This window comes from Engraulis encrasicolus, chromosome 5 (genome assembly GCF_034702125.1).
Source record: "Engraulis encrasicolus isolate BLACKSEA-1 chromosome 5, IST_EnEncr_1.0, whole genome shotgun sequence".
In the NCBI taxonomy this organism is placed as follows: domain Eukaryota; kingdom Metazoa; phylum Chordata; class Actinopteri; order Clupeiformes; family Engraulidae; genus Engraulis; species Engraulis encrasicolus.
The window spans coordinates 33803459-33821499 of NC_085861.1; the positions used below are offsets into that span (position 1 = coordinate 33803459).

At 43.4% G+C, this 18041-nt stretch overlaps 2 protein-coding genes across 3 annotated transcripts in view; both read right to left on the bottom strand.

Annotated features, from left to right (window-relative positions):
- Window positions 1–18041, bottom strand: part of LOC134449294 (toll-like receptor 13) — a 197562-nt gene that overhangs the window by 63334 nt on the left and 116187 nt on the right. The gene's annotated exons all lie outside the window — the stretch shown is intronic.
- Window positions 10811–18041, bottom strand: part of galnt1 (UDP-N-acetyl-alpha-D-galactosamine:polypeptide N-acetylgalactosaminyltransferase 1) — a 94646-nt gene continuing 87415 nt past the window's right edge. Inside the window, exon 13 of the mRNA XM_063199156.1 lies at window positions 10811–15814. Coding sequence (XP_063055226.1) covers window positions 15668–15814 — 147 coding nt within the window. The 3' untranslated portion in view covers window positions 10811–15667. The remainder of the gene's footprint in view (window positions 15815–18041) is intronic.

An 18041-nucleotide genomic window follows, 5' to 3' on the forward strand; every position in this document is an offset into this window, starting at 1 on the left:
TCCTGTATATCGAATACCTCCTCTGTCCGAACACTGACTCAGTGCTTAGAAAAAAACAATGGCAGTGAAATAGCTGCACTAAACCTCAACTGGCACAGCAACCGAGTGCCATTTGAAATATCGCTAGCGCAAGCTACTTTGTAATGACCTTATTTATTTTTTGGGTCAGTGTGTAATAGCACAGAGGAACACGAGTTACACTCTAAAATGGCTCAACCAATCAAGTTTGTCCTTGTTAGGGCATATATGATTAGTGATTCTTATCATTTGTTATTTTTTTCTGTCAGATATGGTTTAAACGGTTTCCTTCATATAAAACGATTGCTGGCGCTGGCTGGTGCTGCTAGGAAACCAGGAGCCAGGGGGTCAGACTAGGACACTCTATGCATCTTAGTCGACTGTCTTGCTCTTTTGGGAAAGCTAATGTCTTATCTGTGAATACTGCCTGTTTGTGCTGAAGCACGAGGGGCAACTAGGTCTTGGCCTGTCTGGTGCCTGGCAGGCCTGAATTGTCGCTACACTCTCTCACACAAATGCATAAAACACACTCTCATTTTGTTTACACACATATCATAGAACTTTGGCAGTTTTGAGTGATGGCCTTTTGTTACAAGCTTTATTGTGAAATGAATGGCACACAGAAATACATACTGTAAGGTAGTCACTGAAACGCGTGCCGTGCACACATGAATGGTATCTATCTACCATGCTGTGTACTCCATAACAGTTTTCAGTGAGGGCCTTTTTTGTTGAACACACATTCATGGCTGCAGCTCAGCTGCCATGTTGTGCACTTTAGAAAGGCTGTCTCAATGTGCAATGTTTACTGTTTGTGACAGTAGAGTGGTTTTGTATTGGTTAAGTTAAGTATTACTACAGTCACTTATCACCAAGTATTGAACATTGAAATGTAATTTAGAAGGTACCAAATTCCAACGGAATTGATGTAAATGGGAAAAAAAGAAAGAAATTTGGATTACAACACTACAAAACTATTTTGCGTAATAATGTGGAACAGAGCATTTAAAGTTTTTTATTATTTAAAAAAATACCGTTATCATTGGAAGGTTCATTCAAAAACTTTTAAATTGTACTCTAATGGCTGATGACTTGAAAATTATGACGACTGTCATTTGTATTGATTATTTGGGGAAACAGCGAAAAATGTAATTTGCATAATAATGTGGAATGCGGTGTATGTGCTCTACACGTTTAGAGATGCCTTGTTTGCTTTTAAGATGCACAAGAGCCCCTAATGCAGTGAATTAAATGGGCCAACCCTCTTCCTCTCAGAGGCCAATGAAGCTCAGTCCTGTGGTTACTTTGGGCCAGGACAGTCGCAGTTACCTCTAGAAAGGATAATAATTGGCTTTAGTGAAGCTTTATGCACAGAGGTTAAGGAATATACAACTGTTTTGTTAATATCCCATTAATAAACAGTTTGATTTTGCTCTTTAGAGACATTGCCATTGCTTAGTCTGCCTTTAATTTGAACACGTATAGTGCTTGCCACCTTTTGTTGCCCTGTGAAACCCAAATTGGGAGAAGGTTGTCTGCCTACAGGGTATATACCTGACACTCTGGACATGTAGCGGGCACATGCACATGCATAAACATACTTAGAACATGGTGAAAATTTCACATTGAAGTGACACTTTGACGCCACAACAGCCAGTGGCACCAGCATCCTGATCTGCCCTGCCTTCCACTCACTTCTTAAAGGGACAGCCAGGCTGTTTGATACGTTTTTTTACGGTTAAAACGGTTGATAAAGAAATGGAATCAAACTCAATTTGAATCAATATCCAAATGTTGCAGAAGCACATAAGATATGAGCATGAATCATTCACTCAGATCGCACGAGTTAACATTCATCTGGTCCAATCTAACTCAATCAGGTATGTTTATGCTCAGTGATGCCACCAGATCTGAGATCAATGGGATGAACAGGATAAAACAGACACAGTTTAACTTGATGGGCGTTGGTAAAAAAGGGAGCCTTTTCCCCTAAAAAAAATGCTGTTTTTTCCGTAAAAAAAAAACAAAACACTCCTGTCTCCTTGCTGTGTTAAAGAGATTTTGAATGTGAAGCAGGGAATAGGCCAAGCCTTTTTTCATTCACCTTGGATTTATGAAACTGTAAGGCTTTAACATGTTAGACATCTTTAAATATGCATAGGTATTTTTCCCTTGTCCCTATATATGTCCATTTTACAAGCACTTTGGAAGTAAGACATATTTGAAGAACCTGCTACTTTTTACACCAAATAAGAATAATATTTACATTTTATTTTACACAATTTTTAAGGTTTTATTTCTAACTTTCTGTAGACACAAAACTACTGTTATATTGTTAATATTATTTCCTAGGGTTTTTTTGTTCCATATTCTGTTGTCATGTTTTCTACCAACATTCACATTAAAGAATTGAAATGCTGACATTTGTAATTCTTCCGTCTCTATTTTCCATATTTTTGTGCGCAAATGTCTGTTATCTGGCATGGGGACTGTATTATCACCGTATAGAGCTAGCCACAAAATAACATCAGGGAGTTCGTCTCAATAGTCTTTGAAAAACCTTCTTGTAAACCGAGAGGGTTGAAAATGAGGGGCTTGTTCTTAAACAAACAACTGCAGTTCCTCAACCCTGTCCTCGGGGCATTGCCCAGCAAGGCAGCGGGAACAGCTAGCCTGTGTCCCTTCACCAGGCCACTTGGAGCCAAGGATGGATTAATGCACTGGCCTACTGGGCACAGGCCCAGGGGCTCAAGAGCCCAGGTGGCCCTGAAGCCCATGCCTCCATATTTCAATTTGTATATTTTGGTTTTTTTGTGTGTTATATTGTGTTAATACTGTCCTTTTGTATTTTCAATTTTCTCATGGGACAAACCCCCAACAACATAGGGTCTATAACATCTGGCCTAACACTAAATATTATTGGAAATTATCAGCATTGATGGAGGGGGGGCTTTCTTGCTGTCTGGCCCAGGGGCCCATGGCGTCCTAATCAGTCCCTGCTTGGAGCCATGCGGGAACCAAGCCCTGAAGGCATAGATTTCAGGTATACGTTTGCTTGACGAATAACAAAAGCCAAGATAGACTGTTTTGTTTCTGTCCTCTGCAACCCACACATTTAAACCAGCCTGCTTTCTTGGTTGGTATACATGTGGCTTAAGAGAATGAATGTGTGTTTTGTTTCAGCCCTCCCTCGTCCTCGTCGTATGCCTGTGCTGTTTTGGTTACAGCTGACTCAGACAATAAACAATAGGAGAGGAATGGGGAAGGATCGAATGAATCTCTCTGTGGTTTGTGGAGGAAGGGGCATTTGGTTGCGTGTTTGTGTGTGTGTGCGTGCATCCGTGTGTGTGTGTGTGTGTGTGTGTGTAGGGGGGTTCACAGCTAGCTCGTATTTTCCACAGATTGCACATTTCATCCACTGGAGGGCAGCTCCCTGCTTCAGGCATTGTTCCTGCAGCAGCACAGACGCCCACACGGGGCTGTTGAGTCACTAAAGGGGAGCAATAAACCCAAACCATGAGTAGGCAGAGAAATAGTCCCCCCTCATACGTGTATATCCACATTTACTTTTGGTTAGGCGTTGTTAAGCTGTGCCTCATTATTATAACAACAGGGATGTTAAGAGTTCTAACCTGATGGCATGTAAACATGATGTGCTGTACTGTTCCTCAGGGCAAGGATTAGGGTTAGGTGCGTGTAGAGTACTGTACATAAAGTACATGTTGATACCCGTAGATAAAAGAACCCATTGCCTTCTACGTTCTAGTTATCTGTTTCGCATCACCGTAGCCTATATCTCCCACTACCGTAGAGCATCACTGATTGTTGGAAACCCTGCTTAAAGTGCATTATTAAGTGGGTTTGCCTAGGCAAGTCCCACTTCCTGCCCTTGGTAAGTCCTGTTTATTAAGAGGGCTTTCCCCAGCTATGTCCGCAATGCAGTGTAGTTGTAAATGTCCTGCCGTTTTCTCGCTGTTTTGTGTGGGTAAAGCATCTTTATAACTCGGAGTTTGTGGCCTTGGGAACCTATCAAAGGTCATTGCAGGCTGATGAGCTCGCTAGTGAGGAAACAAGAGGCCCTTTCAATGACCTGATCTGAGGGCATCCTTTGACTGACCTGTCCCGCCTACAGGGGGGAGGTGTGATTGAAATCGATCAGTGCCCACTTGGCTTTTTCACACACACAAAGCAGAGGAGTATTGAGTATTGACAACTCTCCCCCCCACACACACACACATAGACACACACCTCAATCATCTGGTATTTTGCTTTACACTCAAGAGATGAAGGATAGAACAGGCAGAACACCTACCTCTATTTCAACTGTGTGTCTACATCTCTCTATATATCTCTCTCTCTCCCTCTCTCACCCATTTGTCTCTCAGGGACTGTGCTAGAGAGGTCGGGTCCTATGAAAGAAAAAAAAACACAATATTGCACTCTCCCCCTATATGTAATAGCCTTGATACAGATCTCCAAGCACCTGCACTGTCAATGTCGGGGCCTTTAGAATCTAGCAGCCTGCCTGCTTCACTGCACCCTCATCCTTACTGTCATTCAGTCCCCATGTGTCCACAGTAACTTTTGCAGTGTTAATTTAACACTATGGTGAATGGGATTGTAATAGGCAGTAGAACATACCGTAGCTAAATTCAATTAGCGTGGGGCAGCCGTGGCCTAATGGTTAGTTAGGGGGTTGGACTGTATATCACAGGGTTGCAGGTTTAAATCCCACCCTTGCCTCTCTCTACATCTCCATCCATGGCTGAAGTGCCCTGTAGAAAGGCACCTAACCCCACATTGTTCCGGGGACTGTAACCAATGGTCAACAGGAACAAGTGATTCAATTTTGGTGGTGATCCGGATTCAGAAATTGTTTAAAGATTCTTCACCATTGCGGGATAAGGCGAATTTCGACATTCCAGTTTCTAACTCCATAAAAAGAAGAAAAAAGACTTGGGGGAAAAGGGTGTAACATAGTCAAATGTTAGCAAACTGCTTCCTTGGCAGAGGTCTGCACTCTCTGAGTGCATTTCTAGTTTTGAATTCAGCACTGCAAAATTGACTGTGTATCTGGCTGCTCTGGCTCTGTATGTCTGTCTATCTGTCTGTCTCTGTGTGACTGCCTGATGGGTTTATTATCCCTTAGATGAGTATGATCCAAAGACTGATGAGTCATTGTTACAATCACCTACTGTATACAGTCCTGTATGTGATCAGAATTTTAGCAAATGTGGGTTCTCACCGTGATGTCACAAATACTCAGCGGCATTTTCAACACACAGTTCAATGGAAGCTACTAACAGAATGTTTGAGAGCAAGTCTAGAAAGACTGGCCTCTGTCTGACGGCTTCATTACTGTGGGCTCTCATCCATTAAGTGATAGAGGAGAAGAGCATGATGAGGTGAGAGACTTGGGAGGGACGTGGGTGGATGGGTGTGTGTGGGGGGGTGGTTGACTGTAATGTGCCGGCGGCTTGGGTTTGAACACTGTCCCCATGTAAACCTCCAATTTGACGTGTCTATTTTGAGTGTTGAATAGGATCCTATCATTATTACATTGCGTAGGCTACATTTATTTAGCAGGCACTGTTATCCATGTCTACTTTGAATGACTGTTTGACAAAAGATAGATTTCTCCCCCTCACCATTTATTTCAGCTTTGCTGCTGTCTTTGTTATTTGGCTAATTTGGATTTTGTCTCAACCGGCTTTAGAATGGCCGTCTATGGGCATGTCCATATGTTTTTAAAATCACCCTAAACATTTGTTGTTTTTAAGACTGTCCAACTCACTAAGTGTTCAGGGGCATTCAGTGGTATTCCATAACAATGTTTGTAGCGAAATATGGCTTCTGTCGTGTTTTATGCAGCAATTTGTAAATACATTTTTTCCCTTTAATTCACAAAATGGCAAATATAAAATGACCATATTTGCCATATTAAGCTTCCAAACTTGTTAGGGAATACCAGTGAACACCCCAAACCACTTAATGAGATGCATACAGAACGTTTGCAAATATACTTGTATTTGGACATGCCTATAGGCCTAGTGGCCATTGTAAAGCCAAGTTAGACAAAACTATATTAGCCAATTAATGGAGACAGCAGCAAACATCAAAAAAATGGTGAGGGGGACTCTAAATCATTGCAGACTACCCAGAAAGGGAGCTTAATGTTAAAAAATAGTGCGCTTGTCCTTTAATACAGAGCAAGAAAAGCAATAAGCCCTAATCAGGAGTCTTTGGGACTGAGTGGGTAATTGGTGCTGTTGCAATTCAGAATGATTAAGACCTCAGCGCTGCAGAGATGAGTCACCAATTATTCTCTCTGATGCGGCCAATGTTATTTGCTATACAATTGCCACTATTGTCGCTGCCTTGCCTGTGTTGTTTCATAATCATGAATTGTATCTACCTACTCATTACCAGAGAGAGCTTAAACAGAGTAGATTACCATTCACGTCAGGACAAGTAAAAATGGTCTCATCAGCAAAACCAGTGTAAGCAGAGATGGATTATGACTCTATGGGCCCCTGGGCCAGACAACAAGAAAGTGTGAATTTAACACAATATGCAAATTGAAATATGGAGGTTTGGGCTTCAGGGCCCTCTTGACTCTTGGGGCCCCTGGTCCTGGACCCAGTAGGCCTGTGCAATAATCCATCCTTGACTGTATGAGGACAACTGACGTCTAGATCATTTGATAATGGATGCTGAGGCTCCTGCTCCTGCACTGGCTCTTGTTCGGCAACTGTCATCAAAATCATAATCCATGTAAAGTGTGTGCTCACTGTTGCCACTGCTGAGAATAGAAAAGCAATGCACATTCTATCTGCTCTTAAAACATCTGCACTTAATTGACAAGGTAACCTAATTTGGAGATAACGTTTTTCTCAGAGCTTAAGGAATTTTCCATGCGTAAACAGTCCACGTTCTGCATCAGTCAGAGAGTGAGAGCCAAACCAGAGACATGCGGCTTTGAGCCTGCTGAAAGACCTTGACTACAGGATGGCAGCACAGCAGATGTCTGCTCTGAAGGCTTAAGAGGGGGGATGCTTGTCTGAGAGCGTCCCAATCACTAGTGACAGCAGTGTCCCCTACAGTCCTTTCAAAGAATGTCAGAGGGTGAAGTACATGTACATCACCACTGAGGTGTCGCATTGTAATTCTCTTTTTAAAATGCCTCTGGGAGACTCAAGGCCCGACTACAATCCTCTACACTGAAAATTAATTTATGTCCAAGAATAGCTCGTTCATTTTCCAGTTATCTGGTGTAGGCCTACACATACAGTATTTATTGTGAGTAGGTCCATCAATCGGAAAGCCAAGAAAGAGACTTTTTTTGCCTGATCAGAAAAACTTGCAGTGCAGGATGGGAGACAGCACACATCTAATTTAAAGACTACGCAGCAAAGGTCCCTGCATCAAAAGATGGGAGTTTATGAATGTGGTAAGGTTGTATACCTTGTAATTTAAATGAAAATAAGAATATTTTCTTCACATTCACTTGACTCATATTTTATGATTTTTACCTTATGACCCACTTTTGCATGGATGTGTTCCCTTATGAAATAGCCGAATGTGGATGTGACTGCCCCCTTGGACTGCAGGTCCACCAGGAACATGCCATTTGTTTAGGTGTAGAGCTTTACTCCTGGTGCCCTCAGTAGAAAGACGAAAAAAAGGAAAATGACTTTGGATGTGCTTGGGTAGCGTGACATTTAGTCAGGGAGGAGACTTGCAGTAACAGCTCCAGCATGCCTGATTGCCGCATCGTGTACTGCTGGCAAAAGAGCCTCGGCCATGACAAATGAATCCTGGCCCATATGACGAAGTTGAGCAACCAGGGTGGGTCTGAGTTGGGATGGGGAGTAGTTGAGGAGTTTTGTGGTCATGTGCTGGCTCTCATGTACACAGCAAATCCCAAATAATATACACACATTGAAATATTGTAAAGTAGGTGTTCATAGAAATTAATTGATTTTCCAAAGTTTAAATATAATTTACAAACATATCACATATAATCGTGAAGTGAAAGTGAAAGTGAAAGCTCAACTGGGAAACTCCAACTCCCATTGTCATTATGACACAGCACTCCACAGCACACAAGTGTTCAATGCACACAACAAAAAATGCACGTTTGCCTCACCCATGCAAGGGGGCAGCAACTCAACATCAGTGTTAGAATAAATGGTAAATGTACAGCTTTTATATCACGACTTTCCACTCCTTCGAGTACTCAAAGCACTTTACATGTAGGCCTATGCCTCACATTCAGGCTGGTGGCCGTGGCTTCCACACAGGATACCATCCTGCCACCAGGAGCAGATCTTGCTCAAAAATACATTGACGGGGGTCAGACAGAGCAGGACTTGAACCTGCAACTTTCTGGTTGCATTACAGGCTCCTCTACCAACTGAGCCACCACCGTCCAGCCTATGGCTATGATAAAGTAATAAAACTATAATAATAATAATCATCATCATCATCATCATCATAATACATTTCAATTTAAGCGCCTTTCACAATACCCAAGGTCAATTCACATAAAAACAGATCAGAGCAGCAAGAGTAAATCTGAAGCATTAATGAATTCATAAATCACATCTTACTATGTCTGTAAACTCTGATGAACTTAAATAAGCCTGAATGAATTTGAATAATAAACACCTACTCAACAATGATTGAAAGTTCGTACATTTTTAGCACACTATATATTGGCCTTTTATGTTGAAGTTGAGCAGCCTGGGAGGGGCTGTCTGGGATGAGGAGAGGTTGAGGAGTTTGTGGTCATCTGTTGGTCCAGAGGCGGGGTCCCCATATACGCAGTCTCCAAGGAGCAGCTCCACACCCTCCTGCTGAAATACTCCATAAAGTCTGCCAGAGTCCGGGCAGGAATGAAACCACACACCCTAATCAAATCCACCCTTAAAGGAGCACCACGTTTTTTATTAGGAAAATAAAGCTTCACGTAAAGCTTCACTCCAGCTTCACGTGAGTTTAAAAATTGTGTTAACTTTACTGTAAATCTATGTTTAGTCCATTGAGTCAACCTGGCAATAGCGGTCAAGTTGTAATGTTTGCATTAGCCATGGAAAAGGATTAGATCAGTATGCGCATATGGCAAGATGACATTCCTGTGTTTCCCCCATGCAGTAGGTGACTTGCAGTCTTAGCATGTGTGAATCTATCGGCATGGCCGGATTAAGACAGCTCAGGGCCCCAAGGCTACATTTTGCAATAGGCCCCCAGCAGAAATAAGGGAAAAAAACAATAATTGTGAGCTATTAGTCTGCCAACTATACGTAAGGGAGGATTAACAAGAGATGTTTTTTTTTCATTATTACATCTGCATTTCAGCAAGATTGTTTCTCCCCCTTTGACCAATCAGAGTGCCGCTGGCTGGTGGGGGCCCCTAGGCTGCAGCCATATTCAGCCTGTGCATTAATCCGGCCCTGTCTATCGGCGAGCGGTGGTTGGTAACATTCCCTCCATGCATCCACATATGATCTGCTCTCTGCCTGCTCTTCAGGTATAGACCAGCCGGAGGCTCATGGTGTGAGCACAGCAGCCAGGGAGAGATGAGAGATGGCTTTGTTTCCATTCTAATTTACATGTGTAGCCAGGCAGCTAGAGTAGAGCAGCTCTGTCCTTGAGCTCATCCCAGCATACTCCACGTGTTGCTCAGTAGGAGCCCAGCATGACCTGGAGGAGTGCTGCATGTGGGCAGCTCAAGGACTTTGTTTCAACGCCACATTGTTTCACATGGTTCACAATGGCAGTCATGGCCTAATGGTTAGACAGGTGGTCTAAAGATCAGAGGGTTGCGGGTTTGAATCAAGTGCCCTTGAGCGAGGCACCGGACTCCACATTGCTCTAGGGACTGTAACCAATACTCTGTAAACAACTGTAAGTTACTTTGGACAAAAGAGTCAGCTGAGTGTAATGTCATGTAAGTGTTTCAAAGTGTTTTTGGCTCCAACTCATTTCGGGGCATGTGGTGAGCCTCTTTTGAGTTACTTCATTCCAGATGTCTCAGCACCACTGCATGCCGCTGGGCTGCTGTGCACAACAGTGTACGACCAAAGAAAGTGGATGTAACCAAGAAGCGTCATTTTGTTTCCTTTCCGGTATCCACTTTATGTCGGGTGAACGCCCCTTTAGGAGACCTTCGGTTAGGAGACCTTCGGAGTCCTGAGGTTGAGAATCAATGAAGTCCCCTTAGCGCCGTAGATGGCGGTAGCGCACGTCTTGCGCAAACACCTCAAAAAGAGAGGAAGAAGTAGGGGACAACGCCCCCTTAGGAGACCCAACTTGAGCACACGCTTTTTCATTGAGTGGGCGTGGTTTGCGATATCTTTGTTTGATTCAGAAATTTTGGTACGACTCAAGGACATTGAGACAATGTGCCATTGGCTGTGTGGGATGACACATTTAACAGGCCAGGGAGGAGGCTTAACACTGATTAAGAACCAAATGAATAATCAATATTCAATTAAAGGAAGCACAAAAAAAATGTATGTGACTAATCAAGGCGGATCGCATAAGGACATGTCAAGGTGTGTGAGAGGGAAGATAAGTGAATGTGCAGATGTGATTGTCATATGAACTGAAGCCACGTACTATTGTCATTGTCATTGAGAGAGAGAGAGAGAGAGAGAGGGAGGGAGAGAGAGAGAGAGAGAGAGAGAGAGAGATCCTGGCTGTGGAGTGAGAAGGGAAACTGACAGCACTTGTCATTGACGTTGAGGTAAAAAAAAAAAAAAGGGCCCATGTCAGCCAGTGCAGATGTTGGGAGAGGAAACGTCTGCTGCGTGTTTACAAAGAAAGACAGGAAGTGTGTTGGGTCTGTGGCTGAACTGAAGCCAGAGTGGGGACTTTTTAATGTTATTCTTTAGTTTATATCTGTGCTTTACCATGGCATCATGACACCTCATCTGTATTAAAACGCTGCACTCGCGATTAAAAGATGCCAAACAAAAACGAAAACTGTTCATGAAAAATGTCTGCACACTTAAATCCCTTTTTCACCCTTTTCATGGCCAAGCTTTCGGTCTAGGAACCTTCTTCAGGGCTCAGTCATTATTTCACCTCAGCATTTAATGACGCCATCACAGTTGATATGTGTTGAATTGAAGACACAGGACATGGAAACGTGTAAACTGTTTTTTTTTATTTTATTTCTCCAGCCCATGGATTACTCCAGCCTAGAGAGCAACCCCTCCATCGTTTCCTCTTCCTACCTTTTCAAACACATCCCTCCATTTCCTATAAAAAACTATGACACAGACACACTTGACACGCACACGCACACGCACAAGCTCACACTCACACTTTCACACACACTTTCACACACACACACGCACAAGAGTGGAGATGTAGGGGCCGGTGGGTCGTCTGAAGCAGGAGAAGTATTATTAGAGCTGCAGGGTCTACTCCACACAGGAGGTGCAGTATAGTGGCTGGCAGTGGCCAGAGTAGGGTTTCACTCGGAGGAAGCTGTAAACCTCTCGCTGGATAGTAGAGCCCCTTTGGGTCTGCAAGGACACCATGAGCCTAATAAGAGGTTTACTTGAAGAGCTCCTTTCCCAGAGGTATTTGAATTCTCTTAATTTGATTTTAAGATAACCTATAGTTCAAATCTTGAAACTGGGTTATCTGTTTTTTTTTTCCTAACCAAAATTCAAACAACAAAGACAGTTTTTATTGTTATTACGGTAACTGTGAAGCACAATAAAAAAAAACGTACATTTAAAAATGGATTCATAGAATTTTGGAAAAGAGCTACTCTTGAGTTATCTTATCAGGGGCTATTACTTAACCACCTTCTTACAGAAACCCCTGTGGCAGGGAGATATGCAGTAGCATTAGCATCTCCGCTAACAGCACAAAGGCAAGTCACTGGAACAATGCTAACTAGATACTTCTGTGTCTGTGGCTATGGATACTGATGCTACACAGCAGAATTTAGGGTTTAGCATGGTCAAGAAGGACAAAAAGGCCTACTACATCTAATAGTAGTGTCACTGTCAGCCTGGAAAGGAACATATTTCTCCATGAAAAGACACTGTGGTTGCCAAGAGGAAAAAAATCATTTCCCACTTTTGCTATGTTAGTGCTTCCACATGTAAACAGTATGGAAGTGCCAAAAGCTTCAGTGCTGCGAATCATCAAGGACTGCGATGAAGCCCAGTGATTTCCCTGTTTGGGGAAAGGAGTGACCTATCCAATGACCTTCAGAATCCAGTTGGCCCAGCCAAGAAGGAGGCTCAATGGACTCTGTGACTGACATGATCTGTTCTTAGCCTGACTGTGCCTCACCAATGTGGCATAATCCTTTTTTTGACCCCCTGCCAGCCAGGCGAATTAGCAGCCAATGGGAGTAAAGGATGAGCAGTAACGATATGTTTTAAAGAGAACACACTTTTCAATATTAAAAAAGGTGAACAGCGAGTACCATCAGGGTTTTCAAAAATATGAATAGCCAGCCATTCTTTGCAGCCAGCCCCTGTTCTATCGATCAGACTTTGGAAAGGACTATGAACAGTCTGGGTTCAGGGAGCGTGCTGATCGAATTAAAGCTGTGCACGGCAGTGGAATGAGAGGCTTTAGTCTTCAAGGTGGCACACAGGTGATAGGAAGAGCAGGACGACATCCTGAAAGCACAATTTAAAGTCCAAGTGAGTAGCACTCCACACAAAAAATTAAGTTGTCTCGTAAGAGAATCAACACAAAACGGTCAAGTGCATGTAGACCGTGATAATAGTAATACTACAACAAATGTTAAGTTGCTATCCAATCAAAACAAGCTACAATTTCCAGTGTTATGATTTGAGGGAATATATTGTAAACAAGCTTGGCAACACTGTTGCGCTTGGAAAATGTGTTTCTTTCACGTTCTGTGGAGCAACGTGCCACCTGGACGATAAATTGGCTTTCAGAATAAGAAGGCAAAGAAAAAGAGGATCAAAATGAATAAGTGAAAAGTAAGAAGCTTAATTCATATGCTAATCCGTTTTTCATTCAGTGGCAAGGAAAGGAAGGGTTCAGAAGGGCTGGGCAGTATATTGATATCACAATGATGAGACGATGAGATATACGTCAGACATTACTGCAAAGTCACTTTGTCTGTGTTAAGACTTTCCAAATGTCTTGGATTTCTATAACTGCATTGAATTGTTTCCATCATCACTTGTGCAACTTCTTAACGGAGCAGTCTTAGCAAGAAGGGCACACACAAAGTGCATGCCTCTTCCAATGCCCATCAAAATCCACCAACAACCTTTTGAGCTGGGCTGTTTGAAATGATCCAACAGACCAACGCCAGGTACAAGCAAAAACTTCTAGGCAGAGGTAACTCAAAATAAAGCAGGTTGTGTGTTCCTACTCGTGGATGATTGAAAACATAAGACTTTGTCGTTTCATATGAAATATCACCAATAGACCCAAATAGACGGGATAATCAGTTTTGGTCCATATTGCCCAGCCCTGGGAGATAAGACATCAGACAGACATCAACCTACAGGTCTATTTCATCCACTCGTTGACTGACCAGACCCTCACTCACTACTCACCCTTTTCACTGTGACATCAGGCACGTTCCATTTTGAAGCAGGTGTATGACTACAGCTTTCAGACAGAAAACAGCGGCATCAAATGTTACATGTCTATGCCACCGGGTGTAACGCACACCTGCTTCAAATGCTTCGAAATGTTGGAAGGTGACTGATATCTCATGACAAAGGCCCATTTGCCATGCAGATCAGCACAGCACAGAACATGCTGCAAGAGCCACATGTTTCTAAGATATGCTCCCACGAGAGCCAGTCACACACATTCACATACAAATCCATACATACATGTAAACAAACAAAACATGACAACCCAGTAAAGTGAAATGAAATATCAATAAAAAGGAAGAGTTTGACTCTCCTTTTAGACTGATCGGTCCACGATGTGTGCCTCAACACGAACAACACACACGCACACGCACACACGCAAACACACGCACCACAGAAACACACAAACATCCTTTTTTGTAAAGCACACACATGGACACACATGCAGAGAGATGACATGCAGACATTTTGTTTTCTAGAATGAGGATAGTAAATGATATGGTCATGGGCTAACTTCACCATGAGGGGTAGTGCTAAGGTTGACTGGAAGACACAGATATCTCTCTCTGGATGTGTGTATGTGCGTGGGTCTGTGTGTATGCCTGTCTGTGATGGTACATTTAATCTTGCTACGCACATCGGCAAAGACACAGGCCACAAATCGATACAAAAACAAAACGAACAAACAAAACATAAAATCCTATCTGTAAAACTTGAAACAAAAAAAAGCTATGAGCACTTGCGTGGCACTGATAGCATCATCATGATCCCAGTAATTTGAAATGAAACGAACTTGATGCTGTAAGTAAAAAAAAACAAATCCAATGAAAGCTCACTCGAACACGGGAGATATTCCAGCCAGTGTCTGTGTTCATGGTTTTCAGACCCGGCCAGAAGAGTGTCAACTTGCTGTCATAACGACCAGTGATGTCATCTGATTGATTAATATTGACTTGATGATCAGCGCTTTCAGTTCCTCAGGCTGGGCAGGGGCAGCCCCCACCTCCTTGATTGACAGGCGAGGCCAGCCAATGAGAGAGCCACTTGTCCTCTGTGGAGGCGGGACATCATCCACTCCCCATTTCCAGTCTCTGAGGGGTCCACAGAACCCTGCTTGTCCCATCTCTTGACCTTCTCATGTTCCCAGAAATCACTCACACACATACACACACACACACGCACACAACCAAACGCATAGAAGCACATACACAGCCATTCACATGATTTCTGCTCGCTTATCTCCCTCTAACATGTTAAAAGGGTTTAAATAAAAAATACCAAAAGGAAGAGATTCTATTTCTCTCTTTACATCCCTTTCTTTATCTTACACCCCACCCTATCTCTCTCTCTCTCTCATACACACACACCCCCAAACACTTCACTCACTCCCACATTCACACACACACACACTCTACTCATTCACACTCAAAGAAAGGAAGGCTGTCTCGTAAACATAAAAACTGATATGCTCCTCAAATCAACAGAGTAAGATGAGCGAGTGCACCAAACGGATGTGTCTCTCTTTCTCTTTTTGCCACGTCCAGAATGACAGAGTCTATCTCTCTCAATCTCTCCATCTTAGTCTCTTTCTCTTTCTCCGTCGACCTGGTGAAATTAATGGACTTGGTGCAGGGTGTTCTTGTTCTTTCCATCACCAGAGGTGGGGGTATGGAGGGGGGAGAAGGAAAGAAAAAAAGAAAAAAAAAGAAGTTCAAGACATTTCACGTAAGATCTCTCCAGCTCTCTCTCTCTCTCTATTCTTTTTTCTCCGTCTCTTTCTCTCCTCCGTTCGTCTCTCCCATCTCCTGGTGTAGGGTGTGTGTTTGTGCGTGAACTGTATGTGTGTGTTTGAGCTGTGCGTATGTGTTTGAGCTGTGTGTGTGTGTGTGTGTGTGTGTGTGTGTGTGTGTGTGTGTGTGTGTGTGTGTGTGTGTGTGTGTGTGTGTGTGTGTGTGTGTGTGTGTGTGCGTGTGTGCGCGCGCCCAGACATGCACGCGGCCAGTATGTGTGCGCATGATGTTTTCAGGCGCTCAGAAGATCTCGGGGAGAGTGACGTTGCGGAGCAGCCATTGTTGGGATCGGCTCCCAGTGCAGTCCCTCACGCTGGGCACCTGGTTATCCTCCTCCGTAGCCTTGTCCAAACACTGGTTGCTGTTCACATGCACCAGGGTCAAACGCTGCAGAAAGAGAGAGAGAGAGAGAGAGAGAGAGAGGGAGAGAGAGAGAGAGAGAGAGAGAGAGAGAGAGAGAGAGAGAGAGAGAGAGAGAGGGAAAGAAATTTAACACTTCTTTACTGTAAACCATCGTCACTGGTTGAAAGAGTATTTTTACATGACGTGTATGTTGACGCTTCCATTCAACGAGAGAGAGAGAGAGAGGGAGAGAGAGAGAGAGAGAGAGAGAGAGAGAGAGAGAGAGAGAGAGAGAGAGATTTAACACTCACTCATGGAAGATCTTTGCCCCCCTCCAGTTAATCATTAACTGTGAATGGTATATTACATTTAACATAAGGCACTACCTCTGTTTAGCAGTGGAAGGGAGGAACCTTCTCATTCACATCCTCACAAACAAGGCCGGACTGACGCACAGGCTAAATATGGCTACAGCTTAGGGGTCCGCAGCTGCTAGCAGGCACCCAATTGGCCAAGAGGTAGGGGATCAATACTTGGAGAATTGTGAAAAGATGCAGTACTGAAAAATGTGTCTGCAAATGTGTTATTCTTAATTCCTATCTTGGAGTTATGACGCTGCCCATGTCATTTTAATGCAATATTTTGTGTGGCCTTTTGTTGAGGCCCCTGGTAAACTGTAGTCAAGGTCCCCCATCCCATCTTAATCTGGTCCTGCTCACAAAGACTACTCCCACAACCACCACACCCTAACAAAAAACCCCAGTGTGCTGCTGAGCATAGCATTACCACAAATAACACCAACCTGGTAAGATAATCATTTGACCACAATCCTTTGTTCTCAAACAATGTAAACAATGTCCCATTAAAGTAGATATAATTCAGTTGGAATCCTTCATTAGTAAGGGGGGATGGCAAAAGAGAAAGAGAAAAGAGAAAGGAACATTATATTCAGTGGGCAGAATCAATCTACACAACCTTGTCAGGAGAGTACAATGTGGACCTAAGTGTGTGTGTGTGTGTGTGTGTGTGTGTGTGTGTGTGTGTGTGTGTGTGTGTGTGTGTGTGTGTGTGTGTGTGTGTGTGTGTGTCACATGTGTATAATTTACACTGTGCTTTTGCAACCTTGAACCACGACCTTTCCTGTCAGAGAAGCTCACAGTGCTGGCAAGAGAGAGAGAGAGAGAGAGAGAGAGAGAGAGAGAGAGAGAGAGAGAGAGATAGAGATAGAGAGAGAGAGAGAGAGAGAGAGAGAGAGAGAGAGAGAGAGAGAGAGAGAGAGAGAGAGAGAGAGAGAGAGAGCACTAATCACATGACGCTGATTGTATTACATCCCGCCTGCCTGGGCTGCACCCTGCGCTCCTCTTCATCTCACTCCACAGCCACTACCTCCAACTCCAGCTCTACCTCCACCTCGCCACTCTCCCCCGTCTCTCTACACCCATGAAACCACAGGAGCACGCCACAAATGTCTCTCTAACAAATGCTCTCTCTCCCTCTCCCTCTCCCATGTGTGTGTGTGTATGTGTGTGTGAACATTTGTCTGTATGTTTGTATGTTCATATACACAGTATATTTCTATTTTACTATGTCCTGCCAGGAGATTGCAAATTAGCTGGGAGCTATCTCTGGAAGCATGTTGGAAATTGTACGTACATGGTCCCTTATGAAATAAAGTCACAAAGCAACTAACTAGCTAGTCAGCTCAGCAAACGCACCACACAACTGAAGGGCTCTGTATGCTCTCGCGGCAGACTGTCGCAGAGTGTTGATTTTTGCTGTGACGGGCTCTGCAAGTACACTTCTTCACTTTGAGTGTATGTAAATAAACGAAGCTACAAAGCATGGGCAACTTATTTAATGAATATTACCCTGCATTTTCAACTCACAAACTGTCAGCGCAGTGAAGGTAAGAAAAAGGACGTAGTTGTTGTCGAGCTGACCAATCAGAGCGGCTGCTGTTCGCAGTCGTCTGCGAAGCTCGTCTGCGAACAGTCACTTTTTTGGAGGTATACACCATGTCTCTTTGAAGGGGGTAAAATCTGTGCGAGCACATCTGTGACACTGCGCAGACAATTTGGTTTTTGAGCATAAACGGCTTTACCATGCTGATGTGTGAAGATTTAGTAATGAACTAAAACCATCTATCGATAGGTACACTTTTGTAATTTTTGTAACTTTGACTTTCCATCACCCTCTTTTTCTAATGTAGTGCCATGTTAACTTAGTGTTTTTTTCTGTTCCTATAGTTTCAGTTTCATTTGTCCCAATGTAG